The sequence below is a fragment of the Eucyclogobius newberryi genome, unplaced genomic scaffold (genome assembly GCF_026437365.1).
Source record: "Eucyclogobius newberryi isolate DKJ021-1_F unplaced genomic scaffold, fEucNew1.0.hap1 SCAF_6, whole genome shotgun sequence".
Lineage (NCBI taxonomy): Eukaryota > Metazoa > Chordata > Actinopteri > Gobiiformes > Gobiidae > Eucyclogobius > Eucyclogobius newberryi.
This window is the reverse complement of record NW_027316278.1, coordinates 18581087-18597066: the sequence shown is the minus strand read 5'-3', so window position 1 is coordinate 18597066 and position 15980 is coordinate 18581087. Positions and strand designations below refer to the sequence as shown.

Sequence of the window (15980 nt, the reverse complement as noted above, 5' to 3'; positions counted from 1 at the left end):
TCAACACATTAATGATTTTTACAGTTGGAGTTGAAATTGTAAATAATATGATATTCACCATTAAAAAAACATTGCAATGAACATTTTATTAATTTGAAAAAATACCAACAAGAACTCATAAAACGCAGATTAAAATTTTTATTTTCACAAAATGTTCAAACATTTACACAAAAAAACTATGCTTTGTACATTTAGGTGGTTTGCCCTTCTTTTACCCATAGCTGACTATCCTCACTTGGCCATATCAATAAGACTCTGTAATGATGTGGGCACCCACGTTTTCTCACCTTGCACAAACACAACTCCTCTGTCTATGTATATTACAATTCGTCCAAAAGTGTACAGCTGTTTGCCCAAATGACGCTTGGCTACAAGAGGCATAAAAACTATGTTGTTCTCCTCTGCTTTGGCTTGTACAAGGTCTTTGAAGTTTGTTGGTACACTGGTGTTGAAACCTCTGGTAGCGACACTCTCAGCATCTCTGCGCTCTTGCATCGCTTCGTACTGGAAGTCCTTCCGCCTCTCTGTCTGTGTAAGGTATGCAATATTTTCCCTTGCACCAGGTTGCATGTATGTACCTGTGAATTAATAAACAGTAAGATGTCAAGGCTCAATTTGCAATGTTTAGATATTATAAGTTAAAAGATTTTTTAAAAAGAACATTGTATCATATTTATGTAATTAAATACTAACCCACACCTGACGACACGGCTCGATTCATGATATCCAAAGCTTCGTTAAATTTCTCTTTAATGAGTGATTGTGTCAGCAAGGCATCACTAAACATGCCTTTCCATCCAAGGTACCAATTTGTGATTTCTTCATAATTGGGACTGTTACTCAACCATGAACATAGCACCTAGTAGAAGAAATAAATAGCTTTAATATGACAAAATTAAGAAGACATTATACAGTAGGAGAATTCTCAAAGACCTGCAACCACTTTGGGAAGAAGTTTTTGTCCAGTAAAGACACAAGACTGGAAAGTGAAAGCATGCACTCCCAATCGATGACCCAATTAAATGGCTCCATCTGTTGTTGATTAGGATTAATGACAAGCTCCTCTAAACACAAGGCTAAAGAAAATAGTAAAATCATTACAATCTGTACAAAAACAATGTTACAGCATGTATGATTACTTACCCAGTTTAGGAATTATGTTTTTCACGATGAAGGCTTCCCATGCTCCTGGTGTAAAGACATCTTTCCAAGGCTGCAGAATGAGACGAGCCGATGCATCGCTGGGATGCCATCTCTGCAGAGCATTAGATAGTTTGCTTCTGATCGGAGGGTAAAGTGGCTCTAGACGTGACTGAAGCAATGGTAGCCAAGGGTGAATCCAAGAATGTATGGGCACTGTGTCAGTTAATGGGTTCCAGTTATCAACCTGAAAAGATACAACACATTTGCTCATTTTCATCCATATTACTGTACAATAAATAATACTTTTTAATTTAGTCATTTTAGTCACCTCTCTCTGAAGGTGGGGTAAAATGAGTTGTTCCAGTAGATAGTCAAGAAGCCACTGGGGAAGAATGGGAGCCCATACTTCAATACAGTCTACCATTGGCCCAACATTGCGGGGTTGCCATTTTGGAACACATGTCCTCATCACCGGGATCCATACATCCCATAACAACCTAAAGAATCAACATAACAATGTAAAAGCAGGTAAAAGCCCCGAGTTTATGAATCTTTATCACATCCTTGTAGCTTACCTGTGGTAAGGATCCATGTTTGAATCTGGGGTGTTGGAGTGAATGTTTCTTGTTTCAAGGATAGCTCTCCATTGTCCAATGTCTTCAAGACAATAAGCGCTATCCTGAAATAATCAAATTTTGAATTACTTAAATGAATACTAAGAATGTCACCAATTCATCCAATTGCAAATGTATAATACATATATAATTAAAATAACAAATCAAAGTATGTACTTTTAACGGATCCCAAGAATAAAGCTTCTCTTTCAGCATCGGATGAATGGAAACGGAAAGATCGGCTAGTCCCATGATCTTATATTCCTCAAAATATTCAGTTTGTAAGGTTTCAAAAATCCGAGCACACTCCTTATAAAAACAAACAATAAATTAGACATGATTTATAGTTACGCTTTTACATAACCGAGTAAGCTAATATATACATAAAAGATAAATGGGTTTTGTGTGTGACTACCTTCAAAGATGGGCCCGCTCCTGGTGCAGTCTCCCCTGAGGGAAAACGCTCCACCAAAGCCAGGACAGCCTCCATTCTCTCTATTGAACTTTGCTCTGTTTCCAATCTGGACTGCAAGGTTTTTGATTCATGATTCAAGGTTGTGACCATATCCTTTTCATGCTGAAGACGTCTTGCAGACTAGAAAGAAAAAAAAAAACACATTTTAAAAAGTGAACAAATAAAAGAGTAATTTCTCGACTTAAATTCAGGAAAAAAACTGTACATAGAACTAGAATAAAAGTTTCATACCTGCAATATGTTCTGTTCAGTGAGGTCAATGAGCAGTTGGAGGTTATGCTCAAGCTCAGGGAGTGCAAATCCACATCCTTTCTGCTCCCGTGTGGTTGCAATTGTTGGCTCTTCATCAGGGACATTGTGTTTATTGGACATCTGACTGTAACTGTAATACACTTTCTGCTCTCTGCCTGTCATATCAATTACCTACAAAGAAACCAAAAGGAACAAATTTTATACAGCCATTTCTGTTTACAACCATTTCAAATAAAAATGGCTTCTCTGATGTTTAATCACTGAAATGGTGCTACCAGAGGCTTACCTTCACCTGTGCCAACTCTCCCGCTGATGTAACAGTGCTTCGCCCAGCCAGTTTGCCTGTAGCTTTGAGCTCATCCACCGTTCGGTATGAGTACTTGGGTTTCTTTTTAGTTCCACTGCTTGCATCTTTGCGCCACTGTCCCAATTCTTTCTGAAACTCCTGAAAAAACAGATTTTCATTGGGTTTTAATTGGTTCCATGCAAATCAGTTCAACTTATACTATATTATACCTTTTCTTCCTCTTCTTCTGAATCCACTGTTGGAAAGTCTTGAAGACTTTGCTGGGTCCGTTCCGTACCATATGCACCAACTGCTCCTTTGCCTTTACGAACCTTGGCCTCAATAGGGGTTACAATACCTACAAGGAAAATATGTATCATTGTTCCCTCCATTAAAAAAAACTAAATCATCAGTCTTTTGGGATGTGCTTACCTTGTGCATTTTTACCCAAGCCTTTCCCAGGCTGATAACCCATTTTTTGTAAAAGTTTTTGTCCAATCCCTTTTGTGTGCTTTTCCCAGGTGCCAATTCCTGATTGACCGGCAAACCGTTGAAACTGCTTTCCTCGAAAATTTCCCTATAAAGCATTTAGTTATCCACACATATAGTTGGAAGATAATAAACAAATGTGACCTCTATGAAAGCTTTACCATTTTAAGTGTTTTGGGTGCACCACCACGAGGAGGGGCCTTGACTGCTGGGGAGTCATCTTCAGAATCATCAGATACCTCTTCCTCATTATCTTTTTCTTTCTCCTCGGCAGCACTCTTTCTCAAACCACCACTCACAAAGTTTACTGGAGCGGTGTAGTCTTTCGACCTGGGAAACACACATATAAACACATATGATGTGAACAATGCTTGCTTGGGTACAGTGTAGTGTTGTATGTATTCTTTTTTTATTTACCTTTTCCCTCCAAAACTGGGTCTCTCGTCCTCATCAGAGTCTCTGTCTGCCCATATGCCGTAAGTAGCTTGTTCTTTGGTCGGCCTGGTTCTGCGACGGTCAGGGTTAAACTCGTTGGCCAGGTCCCATTCTGTCACCTCAAATCTCTCGATTTCGACACCATCTTCCTCCTCGTCCCCTCTCCGTCCATACAGATGTGACATAGACATCTTATCTGTAGCACTGCAGTTCAAAAGATACGCTGAATATGAGAATAGTTGTTATTTGCATTGAGCTAAAATATGCATGTACAATAATTAAGCTATTATTACGTTATAACAAAGCAAACTACAACTAGTACAAGGTTACGCACGAGAGACGCAGTGACGAATGTGACCGTAAGTTGTAAGAACCTCTACAAATATCACTCATTGATTGCAAAGGCTGTAAAAAATACCAAACCTGATTTAATCGATATGAAGAACTCGTCAAAAAGACCAAAACAAGTCACTAATACATGTTTCTTTCTCTAAAGATCCGGGAGGTTTGTCAACATCGGTGCACCGCTTTCAAAAGCACTAGTGTTTCCGGTTGAATAAATATGTTCGAAAATTAATTTTATCTGCATTTTATTTTTTATAAAATACACACATGAAATAATAATGCGCAAATATGTCTGTTTGATTGTACTTTGCACATTAATTGTAAAATATTTGTATAGTTTGAGTTATTTTACACCGGAAGTAAAATGCCATGTGTTGCAGTCAAAACAAACCTATGTGAATCTTCCGCCTAATAGATCCATGCTTCCGCGCCACATGTGTGCATTTCCGAATTATTCGATTATATTTGGTTTAGATTTCTCTTAAGTGTTTGTGTAAATTTTCAGAATGCCAGGAGACAGTGAGGGATGGCAAGTGGCTCGACGACGCAAAGGTAAAGCCGAAAAAACTCAGCTACAAATGTCAAACGAGCCAAACATTCAGGAACATCTAGATGTTGGCAAGGTTGAAAAACGACTCAGGCAAACAGCGTAAGAAAAGAAAAAAATGAATGAAAAAAAGAGTTCGATCTTTATAATCTCATATGTTTCTACTTCTAGCTCTGATCTACGATGTGAAGCCTTTTACGAGAAATGGAAAGGTGGGGTCTTTTGCATGGTGAAATCTAGTAGTCAATAATGGTGTTCCCAACAAATGTCCTCAAAACAAAAAAAAACATTTTGAGATTTTATAAATCAACAACATTAACACATGTTAACCACTCTGTTATGGTACTGATATATGACTGACATATCCCTTGACAAATGTGGCGGTAATTGTGCGATATAAAGATCCCTTTACAATGATTGATACATTAACTAGCAAGTATTCTTTAACACTGGAGCACTTATCTCATGTGCTGAATATATGCTTAAATTATCCAAAACAGGGCCACCCTATACAGACAGGTTGGTACTGAGTAATAACTTGACCAAATCAATATTTTTGGAAAATTGGAGATCTCAAAAGGCTAGACCCAAAGATATGACTTCTTACAATTCTTTGTCATTGAAGTTATGATGTATCCCATAGATGAGTTGCTAATGGCAGCACTGGGAATTCAACAGCATTTTGTCGAAAAGGGAGCCTCTCAGGTGTCAGCCGGACAGCGTTCATCTCCAGCACAAATGCAATGTGTGTGTTATGGGCTGGGATCCTTCTCCTCTTGTGTATCTGCGCGCTATCAGCTGGCCATGTTACTGCTACTTTTAGATGCATTGAAGGTAAAATGAAGACTTCATCTATTGAAAATTCAATATTTTATATTGCTCTAAGGTTATTATATCTTCTCTAGATTGAGCTAAGCGACTGCTTTGTCTTTGATCCTGTATTTTCTTCTGGCGAGGTAGATGTTTTAAAAAGAATAGGACTGACTGTGTTGACAGAAAATGAGGTAGACGTTTTATATGGTTAAGTCAGTAATACATACATACATACATACATATACATATATACATATACACACACACACACACACACACACACACACACACACACACACACACACACACACACACACACACACACACACACACACACACACACACACACACACACACACACACACACACACACACACACACACACACACACACACACACACACACACACACACACACACACACACACACACACACACACACACACACACACACACACACACACACACACAGTTAATCATGATTCCATTATCTTGCAGGAAGGAAAGCGCCAAGCCAATAAACCAACAATTTTTTACTTAATGCACTGTGGGAAAGCCCTTTACAACAATCTTCTATGGAAAAACTGGAGCAAACAATGTTTGATTGAAATCATCATTATTGGAAACAGTTTCTGTGGCATGAAAGAGCGGTATGTTATTTTGTTAATCGTCATCAACTTCAGTTACTTTTAAACTTTGCCTCTTTTTTTAACAGGACAATTGATAGAGAATTTAACCGGGATTACAGATACATTAGCCAGATAACGGCTGTATGTGAGGAGAGGCTGCTTCCTTGTCCATCCCACATGATTGACGTCTTCAGTGACACTGCAGTCATAACTTTTTCTGCTAGTGGTGTAGCCAAACTTTCAGAGGCGACTTGGGTAAACCCACCAGAACCACAGTATGGTCACTGTGTTGATTTAGAGATTGTATGCAAGGACAAATAGAGAATTCTTTTGACAAAGTTTTCATTGTATATTTTTTTCTGCCACCAATTTGATCACGTCATGTCTGTCCATTACTCATTTAAAGTGTTCTGGAGGTTGTATATGCGAACAAAATTATAAAATATCTGGGCTGGTCCCACATTCAACACTGTTAATCTAAATAAAATATTGTGTTTTTAAAAACATGTTTTTATTTTTTTTGGCCATTGCATGTTAAGTATAGACACATAATTTAGGCATTTAGGTGCACATTGCAGCTAGCCATGCATTAGCTTGTGAATGAATAATGTGAGGTCACAAGGGTATTAAAATGTCTACTTATGGAGCTGCACTTTATACTACTATAGAATACTAAATGAATGTTATCTATTACTCAAACATTGCTCACTTTTTTTTTTTTGTTGAAAAGTACAAAGTTTATTGAAGTAAAAGTCATTTTTCATTAAAACACCATCTTTTGATCTGTAATACTTGTCGTCTTTTAACACCTGTAGTTTTGTATTCTTCATTCTCCAGGGAATCAAAACAACACTGGATATCTTGGGCCCTGACCCTTTTATGTGGTCTTATTTTTATTCCTCATGCTCACCGTTTTGAGTGGTCGCTAAGCCCCCATTCACCTCTGGGGTATTGGCTGCTGGTCCATCTGCTACAACTGGTTTTGAGACAACATCAGCCCAAGTCATGGCCTTGAGATCTGACGGACTTGCAGCTGTATCAGTGGCTCCATTGAATTCTCCATTTAATCTGTCTGACTCTTGTTTAGCTTTGGTCCCTTCATCTGCAGATAGTGAATCTAATCCTACTGCGTCACTACTAACTGAACCCACATCATTTGTCTCCAATGACGCCTCATCACTCCCTTTCTTTCCTTCAGCTTTGGTAGCCTCACTGTTTTCAGCCTCCTTCACACTTTCTTTTTGATTTGTCTGCTGCTCTTCCTTGCTGGCACTTTCCGAAGTGTTGGCCTTTGAAAGTAAACTTTCAATGACTTCTTTTGCCACTGCAGCTTTTCTTTCCTTATGTTTCAGCTTATACTCCTGGAACCGGTCACTGAAAAATAATTTTATTTGAAAAGGAATCCCGCCTCAGGACATCACCAGGACTGCAACAGATTTGCAGTAGTCATTCATGAAGTATAATATTTTTTACCTCTGTACAATCTTTCTGATTCCTGTGACCAGAACCATCTGCTCCAAAATGGTTTCAGTTGTAGGAGTGAGACACTGAGGAAACAAATAAAAGCTTTAGTTAAAGAAGACTCTTTTGACATATTTTATGAAAACAATTTATATGTAATTTATACAGTGGAAACGTGGTGGTTGAATGAAACAATAGTCAAATGTACCTCTACTGTTTGCTCTGAACATTCAGGTCCAGCTTGTCTGATAGACCTTTCAACGCGCACGGCTTGTTTTGTTATGGTGCTCAGAAACTCTGTGCTGCAGCGAGTCTGAGCATGATCTTCCCCAAACTGTACAGAAGATTACTAGTAATACAATGCTCAGAAATAGATTGTCAAAACTTTTGCACACCAAAAACAGACCATCGAGGTAAATGCGGAAAGGGCTTCTTTTTCATGGACCATAGCACTTCTGTAGTCACCTTTACTGCACATGAGCTGGGCCAAGAGATGCTGGCTACAAAAGGAAATTAAATAAAAATGTAATTGATAAAAATATATATTTTTAGTAGTGTCTGTGGATGAAAACGCACCTGAGAGCAGTGTGCAGATTAGTGGCTCCAAAGAAGGATGTGTTGAGAGTAAGCGCATTCTTGAGGTATTGTTCTGATTGACTTCCTGACATCACCAGCCCCAGACAACTCTGCAAGATAACACAATTTATTGAAGTTATATTGTCTCCTTTTATTGCATAAATGTAATCAAACTATAACAGGAGATGTAAACCCACGTCCAATGCAGCAGTGTAAGGGTGGTCCTCTCCATGTACTGTGAGCATTAGCAGACGTGCTCTGAGCAGGCATTTCTGGGCCAGGGCCGTTTCTCCTCCAGCATTCATGTACACCGCTAAGAGTGCCTACATGTATAAAATGCAAGTATATACATGTTAGACACACCTAAAGTAACCTTTCAACATATATGTAAAATACTCACATATTGCTGGATAGTGTCTGGATGGTCAAAACCAAGCACTCTTTCACTGATAACTACTGCTTTTAGTTGAATACTACGAGCCTGCAGCATAAATGTGTGTTTACCATTCCACAAATAAGAACCTTTAGCTTGTGCTTAAATTACATACCTCTGCTGACTTGCCCTTTAGGAAAGCCACTCTGGCAAGAACACTGTGACAGTAACATGCCTCAGGATGGAGATCATCACATACCCTGCCATATAAGTAGGTAGCTTCTTTCAGCTGTTCATAAGCTTGATCCAACAAACCTTCAATGATAGGTAACGACATTCAATGTACATGATTATAATTACTTCAGTGGGATTAAGACAAACTGAAATGTCACCTTTTTGTAATGAAGTCTGGGCTGTGCGAAATGCTTTTGTTGCATCTACAATTGGCATGTGGAGGTGCTTGACAACAGGGAAGATGTTGAGAACGTCCTCTGGATTAAGAGGTGCTTTGTTTTGGTTTTCCAAGAAATAGTCTTTGAGTCTCAACTATCGATCAAGAAGAAAAAATATACAAAAAAGGTATTCAGTTAATGTCTACAGTTGATGTGTAGAGCTGATTTCATATGGAAAGTAAAATGTTTTGAGTAAGTAAAATCAATCAATCAACGGTAAATAGTATTACCTGTACTCCAGTCTTCAAACAGAACTCCCTAAGCAGAGACATTTTCTGAAGGCCATAGTGTTCGACCAGGTGGCTTGGGCCAGTGCTAAAACAGTAATAAATTGATAAATTAACATTTCTGTTCTTGGTGAAAGACCCTTAAAAATCATACCCTAGCAAGTCACAGATGCCGTATGTCTGGGCTGCGTCCTGGCACACCATGTTCCACAGTTCTGCTGCTGTCAGTGTGCTCCAAGGTGTGCTCTCTGAGAGCCCAGCCCCACGGCCCCTTCGTCGGGATTTCTTTTTCATATCATCCCCGATGGAGGTGGGAGTGTAGTGTGGGACCAACAGGCAGCAAAGGAAGTGACTGACTGCTGCAGAAAGACTTGCCATGTCCACACCCTGCAGAGACACAGCCTCAGGGTTTTACATTCCTACTCAAATCATGAGCTTTCACCTGCTGCTTTCACCTGCTGCTCACACATTGCTCTGCTCTGGGTAATAACATCATAAGTAGAAATGGTAATAAGGCATTAAGTACCTGCACAAAGCTGTTGAATATTCTTTTTGTTGAACGCATGAAAATTTCACTGATTGCGATCCTCTAATGATAAACACACATTAAAAAAAAAAAGTTAAAATTGTTCATTGTTGTTCGATATCTGAAAATACTACCCATACAGTGAAGAATCTGAACAAACCAGTATGTGCCGGAGTTTAACCTCGTCTTCTGATTGGGTGATAGCCTTGACCACATGACCCATATATCGGAGGTTTATCCCTTTATGGTGTAGGGCCTTTTTCAGAGAAGCACCATCGACTGGAACTTCATTATTTTGTAAACAGTAGTCAACCTATGTGTATAAACAACAAATAGTAAATACAATGTAATATAGCTTTATGTCAGTTGATATGGAGACATGATTTGTGTTAGACCTACAAAGGCTGGGATCTGATGTGTGATAATAAAAGCTGCAGCCTCCTGAAGTAATCTCTTCTGCAGATTCGTTGATGTGCTTTCCGTACGAGGAAACGTCACTCCTAAAATGAATGTAAGTATCAAAGCATAGCAAGTAAACACAAGCATACATTTATGTGTAGCCATGTTTCACAATAACGGTCTGTACCTGGGGAGTAAATGTTTGGGTTGAAGCGCATCTCAAAAATAATATCACTAACTGACCCCACTTCTTTACAAGCTTCTCTGACAGCACTTGTCGACCGGGAGTCACCTTCCAAAAGAAGCAAAAATATATTATAAGATTCGAAGGTAGATGATATGGTTTACATTCAATCAAAAGGACCTCACCTGCTGCAGCACATTCTTCAAAGCCCCCATTTTTATCCAGCTTCTCCCTCACAATCTGACCAAACTGATTATGTCTAAAATGAAAAACAAGTTTACGGTGAGACCAAATGTACATTTATTACCATGGTATCTTCTGTTGTTGTATGGTTGACACTTACTTGTGCTGAATAAATGCCTGGACCAACTCTGGCTTAAGTCTACAAAGCCCATGAGGAAAACACTTTGGAAATCCAGTGTCTGAACAGTAATTATCCGGCCAAAATTTTGTTTTGGCTTCATCATCTTTACAATTTTTTTGTTCATCGTCAGCAGGATCACCCTCCTTTTCTTTGTCTGCTTCTGGGCAAAAGTTGGCATCAGCAGGAAAACTTCTAAACACGTCGAGCACATAGAACCTTTGATCAGCTCCTACAAGGCCCTGTGCGTCGATGGATGTGAACAGTGGAACTACATTCCCTTTGGGCGACACAACAACATGTCTTTGAATAGATAGAGCTTTGGCTGCTTGTGCTAAGTGTTCAAGTAGTTTTCTGCGCTGGGGAGATTCTTGGGGTCCTGCGTTCACTCCATACAGAAGGCCTCTGTCAGCCATAATGGATACATATATTAGTCAAATGATTAATTTTTTAGAAATGAGTGTAGTGAAATATACCTTGATGCAGGAGAAACTTCCAGGTCCTGCTCTGTGCCTTCTATTCCCGGAGCCAGGCCCTGAGCTGAGAGACGCACCCCTCTGTAATCCACCACTGCTGTGGGCAGAATGTGCAGCCCATGTGGCCCCTGTATGTCACTGTAGGCCTGCACCCCCTTCAGCTCCAGCCTCTGAGCCGCTCTACCAGGAAAAAAACAACCAGACTATAGCACACACACACATTTTATGTACCGGTAGGTACATTTCTTAATTGGGTGGCAGTAGCTCAAATGTTAGAGCAAGAAGTGTATTAAACTAGTATGAAAGTGGTGCGTGCATGTGTGAATGACGGAGGGGCCAAAGGTGCTGATTGGCAGCCTCACATCCATCTGCCCTAGGGCAGCTGTGGCTACAGTAGTAGCTTACCACAACTGAATATGGGATGAAAGAATAATAGTGTAGCGCATTGAGAGGCTTTGACAAGCCTGTAAAGCGTAAGATATTATTATTAGGCCCGAGCGCCACAAGCTGGCGAGAGGCCTATTAGTCTCGTAAGGCTGTGCGAAGCACGGCTGCGAAAGTGCGCACGAAATTGAGCGCGAAGCGCTCGCCCATTTCCAAACACTCACTAACGCACTCCTCCACTCATGCACGCCCCGTGCATACTAATTAATTGTAGGAAAATGGAACATTACCGTTGTAAACGGGCGAAGCCCATATAAAGCACTCATTTGCGCTAAGTAGCTCACGAATACGTTCCCCATCTCTTGCATGTTCCGTGCATATAAGCATGTAATGCAAAAATTGAACATTATTACTGTATAGAGGGCCAAAGTGGGCGGAGCCCACTCAAAATTAACGAAAGTACCCGTCAGTGACCAGGGACCCACACCATGAGGTAGGAAAGCGTGAGCGCTTTCCGAAAATGTATAGAAATTTGGTGAAAATGCTACTGAGGAGTGGGACATCAAAAGTTATCCACATTTTTATTCAAAGAGTCACGGTGTCTGTGCGGCAAAGCCGCACATTTTGCCAAGAATTCAAAATAAAATTGCTTTTTGATGGTAAAACAAAGGGGAGAAGTTGTGACAGCGTCACAGATTCAGCAGTAGGCGTAATAAAAGGACAATTACGCGCCCCCTCCTCTTGCGGCGGCGTGTCGAGGGCCGATCATTGCCGCTTGCGATCATCATCATCATCATCATCATCATCATCATCATCATCATCATCATCATCATCATCATCATCATCATCATCATCATCGTCATCACTACTACTATTACATGTTTCTCACCTCCGGCCTCTTTCTCCACCAAACACGTCACTTGCAGCTCCTTGACTTATAAACAGACCTCCCCATAGGAACGCTGGATCCTCAGGATTTCTATTGACAGGTTCCACAAAACCATCTATGACATTTTCTGCTCCCTGGGTCACAGCTCTGACAAACGCACTATTAACCTGTCAAAATAAAAACAAATTGTAATGGACATTTATTTTATTCAGGTCTTAAAATTAAAAATAAAAACATTTTCAGTATTGTCATGGGACAAAATTATTAATTTAGAACCAGACCAAATCAAACAGTTTTGTACCATTTGAGACAATGAATCAGGAAAAGAACCCACATACCAATATGAGATTTCAATAGAGCGTTAGGCCTGGTGCCATGACAGAAGACTCTACAAAAGATTACCTGTAGCAAAGCTTTGTCTCTTTGCAGTCTCTCCTCCAGGCTTCCTTGGGGAAGGTCTCTGGTTGCTTGCAACTCTTCATTCCAATCAGGAGCCTATAAAACAACAACGGAAATGTCACCACTCCCCTGGTTCTGTCAGCGGCACAGTTTTTCAAGTTGTGTTGACAATAACCTGTGCTGGCTGTTCTTCCACTCCGAGTCTGCTGAATGTGTTTTTATGAATGCGAGAAGAGCAGGGTGGCCCCAACCAGCTCAGTGTGTGATATGGGGTGGGCAAGGCCTCAAGTGGGGGCAAGTGAAACCTGAAGGACAGAAAGCAATATTACTTTATGTCACCTGTGATTAGGACAGTTGACGTCGGCATAGGTCTCACTTGTTTTTGAGAATGATGAATGCTTGTTTGAATGCTGGGCTGAGGTGACAGAGGAGGTCGGTAAAACAGTGGCAAATTGGAGCCGACTGTGCCGGACGGGGATCAAACACTTCTTCTGTAGACCTTAAATGAAGACAAATGGAGGTAAGCACATATGAACATGGAATAACTTGGTGCTATTGAATTTATGCTTAAGTATACTAATCAATACCTATTGAGGAAGAAGCCTTTGGGACAAGAGGTGATGTCGCAGCGCCGTCCCTCTGTTGTTACAACAGTGATGTACAGGAAGTCCCCCTGAATCTTTCTGTGTCCTGGAGGAGGGTTCCAGCAGCTTAGGCTCAGGTCCCTCACACAGCTGGGAGCCTGATCAAGCAAATGTTAAGTTGATTATCAAATACAATTATTTAAATCTCCTGCATTTACCTCTGGTTGTGAACTATTTGGTAGCAGAGCCATTAGAGGTCTTTCACGAGAACCAGGGAGTAAGTATTCAGGAGTGCTGTCTTGATTTGTTCCTTCTGTTTTTGTATTACTTAAAGAGCGTTTGAGGTTCTTTCCATTTTGCAAAGTTGTGTCTGTACAAAAAAATAAATGTATTAAATGACTTGTTTTGATAGTAAGTATTTCCATCCTTATTTCCTTATTTTTTCAGTGCTATTTGAGAGCCCACCTTGTGTTTGGCTTTGTGTGATGGTGTCCAAAATACTAGGTGAGCGTCCCTCTCGCAGTGCATCCTGAGGTGCTGACGCCCTCAGTAGTTCAAGCACACGAGCCAAATGAAGTCGAGCTGACTGAGCAGTGTATGGCTCTGGCAAAATAAAATACAAAATGTATAAATTAAAATAAAAAAACTTAGTTGACTGACACAATGAACAATGAATTGAGATTGTATTGGAGAAACGGGTTTGTTTCATGTGGATAGGTTCAGTGATTAAAGAGATATTAAGCAAAAACTAGGTCAATAAATCTGATGCAAAAATCCACCATAAAATTTGACAGCTTTTCTCCATTCAAAAGATTTCACATAAATGCAACCTATTGAATTAATTTACCTAATTAACCTTAAAAAAATACAGCAATAAACAAACTATTTGTTTGCTCGAGTTACAATGCAAAAAAGTAGGTTGTTCATAATGTGTGATTGTAAGGAACCTTCGGTTAGACGCAGAATAGATCCAGCTTTGAATCCTTTAAGACTTTGCATCTGTGAGAGGGGGTCAAGTGTGGCACCAGCAAGAGACAGGGATAGATTTGAGCGCGGAAACACTTCATCCCTCGAAAGCAGAGTCATTATGGCATCTTGGACCAGCCAGAATCCATGCACCTAAAAATGATTAAATACAAGCATATTTATTGCATGGTCACAATCTGCCTGAACTGAAAAACAAATTGTCTTACATGAAGTTCAAATTGCTCAACTCCTGCCCCCTGTATTTTCACAGCAAAATTGTCCTCATCCATTTTCAGATCAGTGTTTTTTGCACTGGTAGGGCTTGTGTCATCTGGTAAAAGGAAAAACAAAAATACGGGTAATCACATTCATGTTTATTGTTATGCAATAAATTATACCAACTATTTAAGGGTGCGTTCACACTTAGTCCACGCACCTCAAGACAATGAAACCCGAAAAGGACATTGTTGTGAAATATGTCATAAAAGTCAACGAGAGGGTGCTCAAAAATGACTTCAGTGAATGTGGGTGTGTCTTGTGAAAGATTCATCAGTCGAGCAGGACTCGGCGTGTTCCTCAACCTGTCGTGTGACTTAACCTGTTGAATTTGCCTGCTGCCCTTCATGTCATCTCAGAGTGAAGGGACAGCCACACCCTGCAGCGGCATGTGGAGCCTCTTAAACACATAAGCTATAGACTGCAAGTGAGGCATGGCCAATACACCTGCATGACTGCATCTTAAACATTGTATATTGTATTCTTTGCGCACTAAACCTTAATTCTTCCTGTCACTCTGGGACAAGTTAACCCCTGGAAGACTCCCAAAAAGTTTCTCTGTTTGTGATTGGCTAAAGAAAGATCCCTCCTCTCTGCAGTTACTACTACTAGAGAATATGGCATTGTTCTGCAGCCAGTGGTTTATTTGGCAATGGAATCTAGGAAATACCTGAAGTACATTGTTAAGCCAAATGGGTTTTTACTGAAATGTCATGCGCCACGACTATATTTTTATGACCAACAGAAAGACAAAATAGTTGGTTTTAGATGTATTTGAGTGATTCTAACAGAGTAGAACTGCCATAGTATAATTGGTAGCAGCAGCTTTTTGTAGTTAAAAGAGATATTACTTGTTAATTATTTACTCAAACAGCTCACTGCCCAGTTGTTGTGAACTTTGGAAAAGCAAAACAAAAGGCTTTATCCCGCAAAAAACACTGTAGTGTAAAACTTCCCACTCTCTTTCATAGTGTACATAGAAGGAGGCAGCAGATAAACCCTCACCCAGCTGCAGCTAACAGGAGGAGGGATAAAGACGATAAAGACAATAAAACACCATTTCTTCTTACCATTCTTGGCCTGACTTCTGCCTCCTCCTCTTCTAACTTTGTCCTTCATGTCTTCGTGTTGGAATGTCTCAGGTCTCCGTCTCTGCCTGGACTGTGCACGTTGTTTTTGTCTCCGGAGAGTGTCAGGGAGAACTGTGAAGAGAGCAAAAGTATGCAACAGAGTAAAAGTTACAGCTGCCTGCTCTGGACCGTCTGTGACTCCTGCCCCTCAATGCTAGGCAAATGTAGCTTATCTGTCGTCTAGAGTAAAAGGCCACACCCTCTTATTGCTCCACACTCCACACAAGCTCATTATTCTGTGTTGGTCTCTCACTTTGGGTGTGTCCAAAGCAGTACTCCTCTTCCTTCTC

General features: G+C 40.2%; 3 protein-coding genes across 9 annotated transcripts; 1 reads left to right on the top strand and 2 right to left on the bottom strand.

Moving 5' to 3' along the window:
• Positions 1 to 145: 145 nt before the first annotated feature.
• tfip11 (tuftelin interacting protein 11) lies at positions 146 to 4238 on the bottom strand. 3 transcript variants are annotated; one of them, XM_072432809.1, is made up of 15 exons: positions 4118 to 4238; positions 3677 to 3898; positions 3421 to 3589; positions 3203 to 3347; positions 3001 to 3128; positions 2771 to 2929; positions 2464 to 2655; positions 2173 to 2352; positions 1935 to 2066; positions 1719 to 1822; positions 1472 to 1640; positions 1144 to 1387; positions 934 to 1076; positions 700 to 859; positions 146 to 578 (listed from the first exon to the last, which is right to left on the bottom strand). In XM_072432809.1, the coding sequence occupies exons 2-15, from the start codon at positions 3883 to 3885 to the stop codon at positions 232 to 234; spliced, it is 2481 nt and encodes an 826-aa protein (XP_072288910.1). In that variant the 5' UTR covers positions 3886 to 3898; positions 4118 to 4238; the 3' UTR covers positions 146 to 231. The 3 variants fall into 3 exon arrangements, with proteins under 3 accessions (XP_072288910.1, XP_072288908.1, XP_072288909.1); XM_072432807.1 differs by having other exon boundaries at positions 147 to 578; positions 694 to 859; XM_072432808.1 differs by lacking the exon at positions 4118 to 4238 and having other exon boundaries at positions 147 to 578; positions 694 to 859; positions 3677 to 4024.
• Positions 4239 to 4476: 238 nt separating this feature from the next.
• Positions 4477 to 6379, top strand: srrd (SRR1 domain containing). 5 transcript variants are annotated; one of them, XM_072433712.1, is made up of 6 exons: positions 4477 to 4688; positions 4758 to 4798; positions 5230 to 5420; positions 5492 to 5590; positions 5897 to 6048; positions 6114 to 6379. In XM_072433712.1, the coding sequence occupies exons 1-6, from the start codon at positions 4546 to 4548 to the stop codon at positions 6346 to 6348; spliced, it is 861 nt and encodes a 286-aa protein (XP_072289813.1). In that variant the 5' UTR covers positions 4477 to 4545; the 3' UTR covers positions 6349 to 6379. The 5 variants fall into 5 exon arrangements, with proteins under 5 accessions (XP_072289813.1, XP_072289818.1, XP_072289814.1 ...); XM_072433717.1 differs by having other exon boundaries at positions 4479 to 4688; positions 5265 to 5420; positions 6114 to 6377; XM_072433713.1 differs by having other exon boundaries at positions 4512 to 4591; positions 6114 to 6377.
• Positions 6380 to 6866: 487 nt separating this feature from the next.
• LOC140347313 (clustered mitochondria protein homolog) lies at positions 6867 to 15861 on the bottom strand. Its single transcript, XM_072433711.1, has 28 exons — positions 15631 to 15861; positions 14512 to 14615; positions 14266 to 14437; positions 13784 to 13921; positions 13537 to 13688; positions 13322 to 13476; positions 13111 to 13233; positions 12910 to 13039; positions 12738 to 12830; positions 12336 to 12502; positions 11063 to 11242; positions 10569 to 10991; positions 10411 to 10484; positions 10229 to 10333; positions 10042 to 10142; positions 9803 to 9955; positions 9643 to 9705; positions 9271 to 9503; positions 9120 to 9204; positions 8830 to 8983; positions 8613 to 8752; positions 8465 to 8545; positions 8262 to 8387; positions 8065 to 8174; positions 7895 to 7988; positions 7697 to 7822; positions 7501 to 7574; positions 6867 to 7401 (listed from the first exon to the last, which is right to left on the bottom strand). Exons 1-28 carry the CDS (start codon positions 15677 to 15679, stop codon positions 6921 to 6923), a joined length of 4086 nt encoding a protein of 1361 aa, XP_072289812.1. The 5' UTR covers positions 15680 to 15861; the 3' UTR covers positions 6867 to 6920.
• Positions 15862 to 15980: the final 119 nt, after the last annotated feature.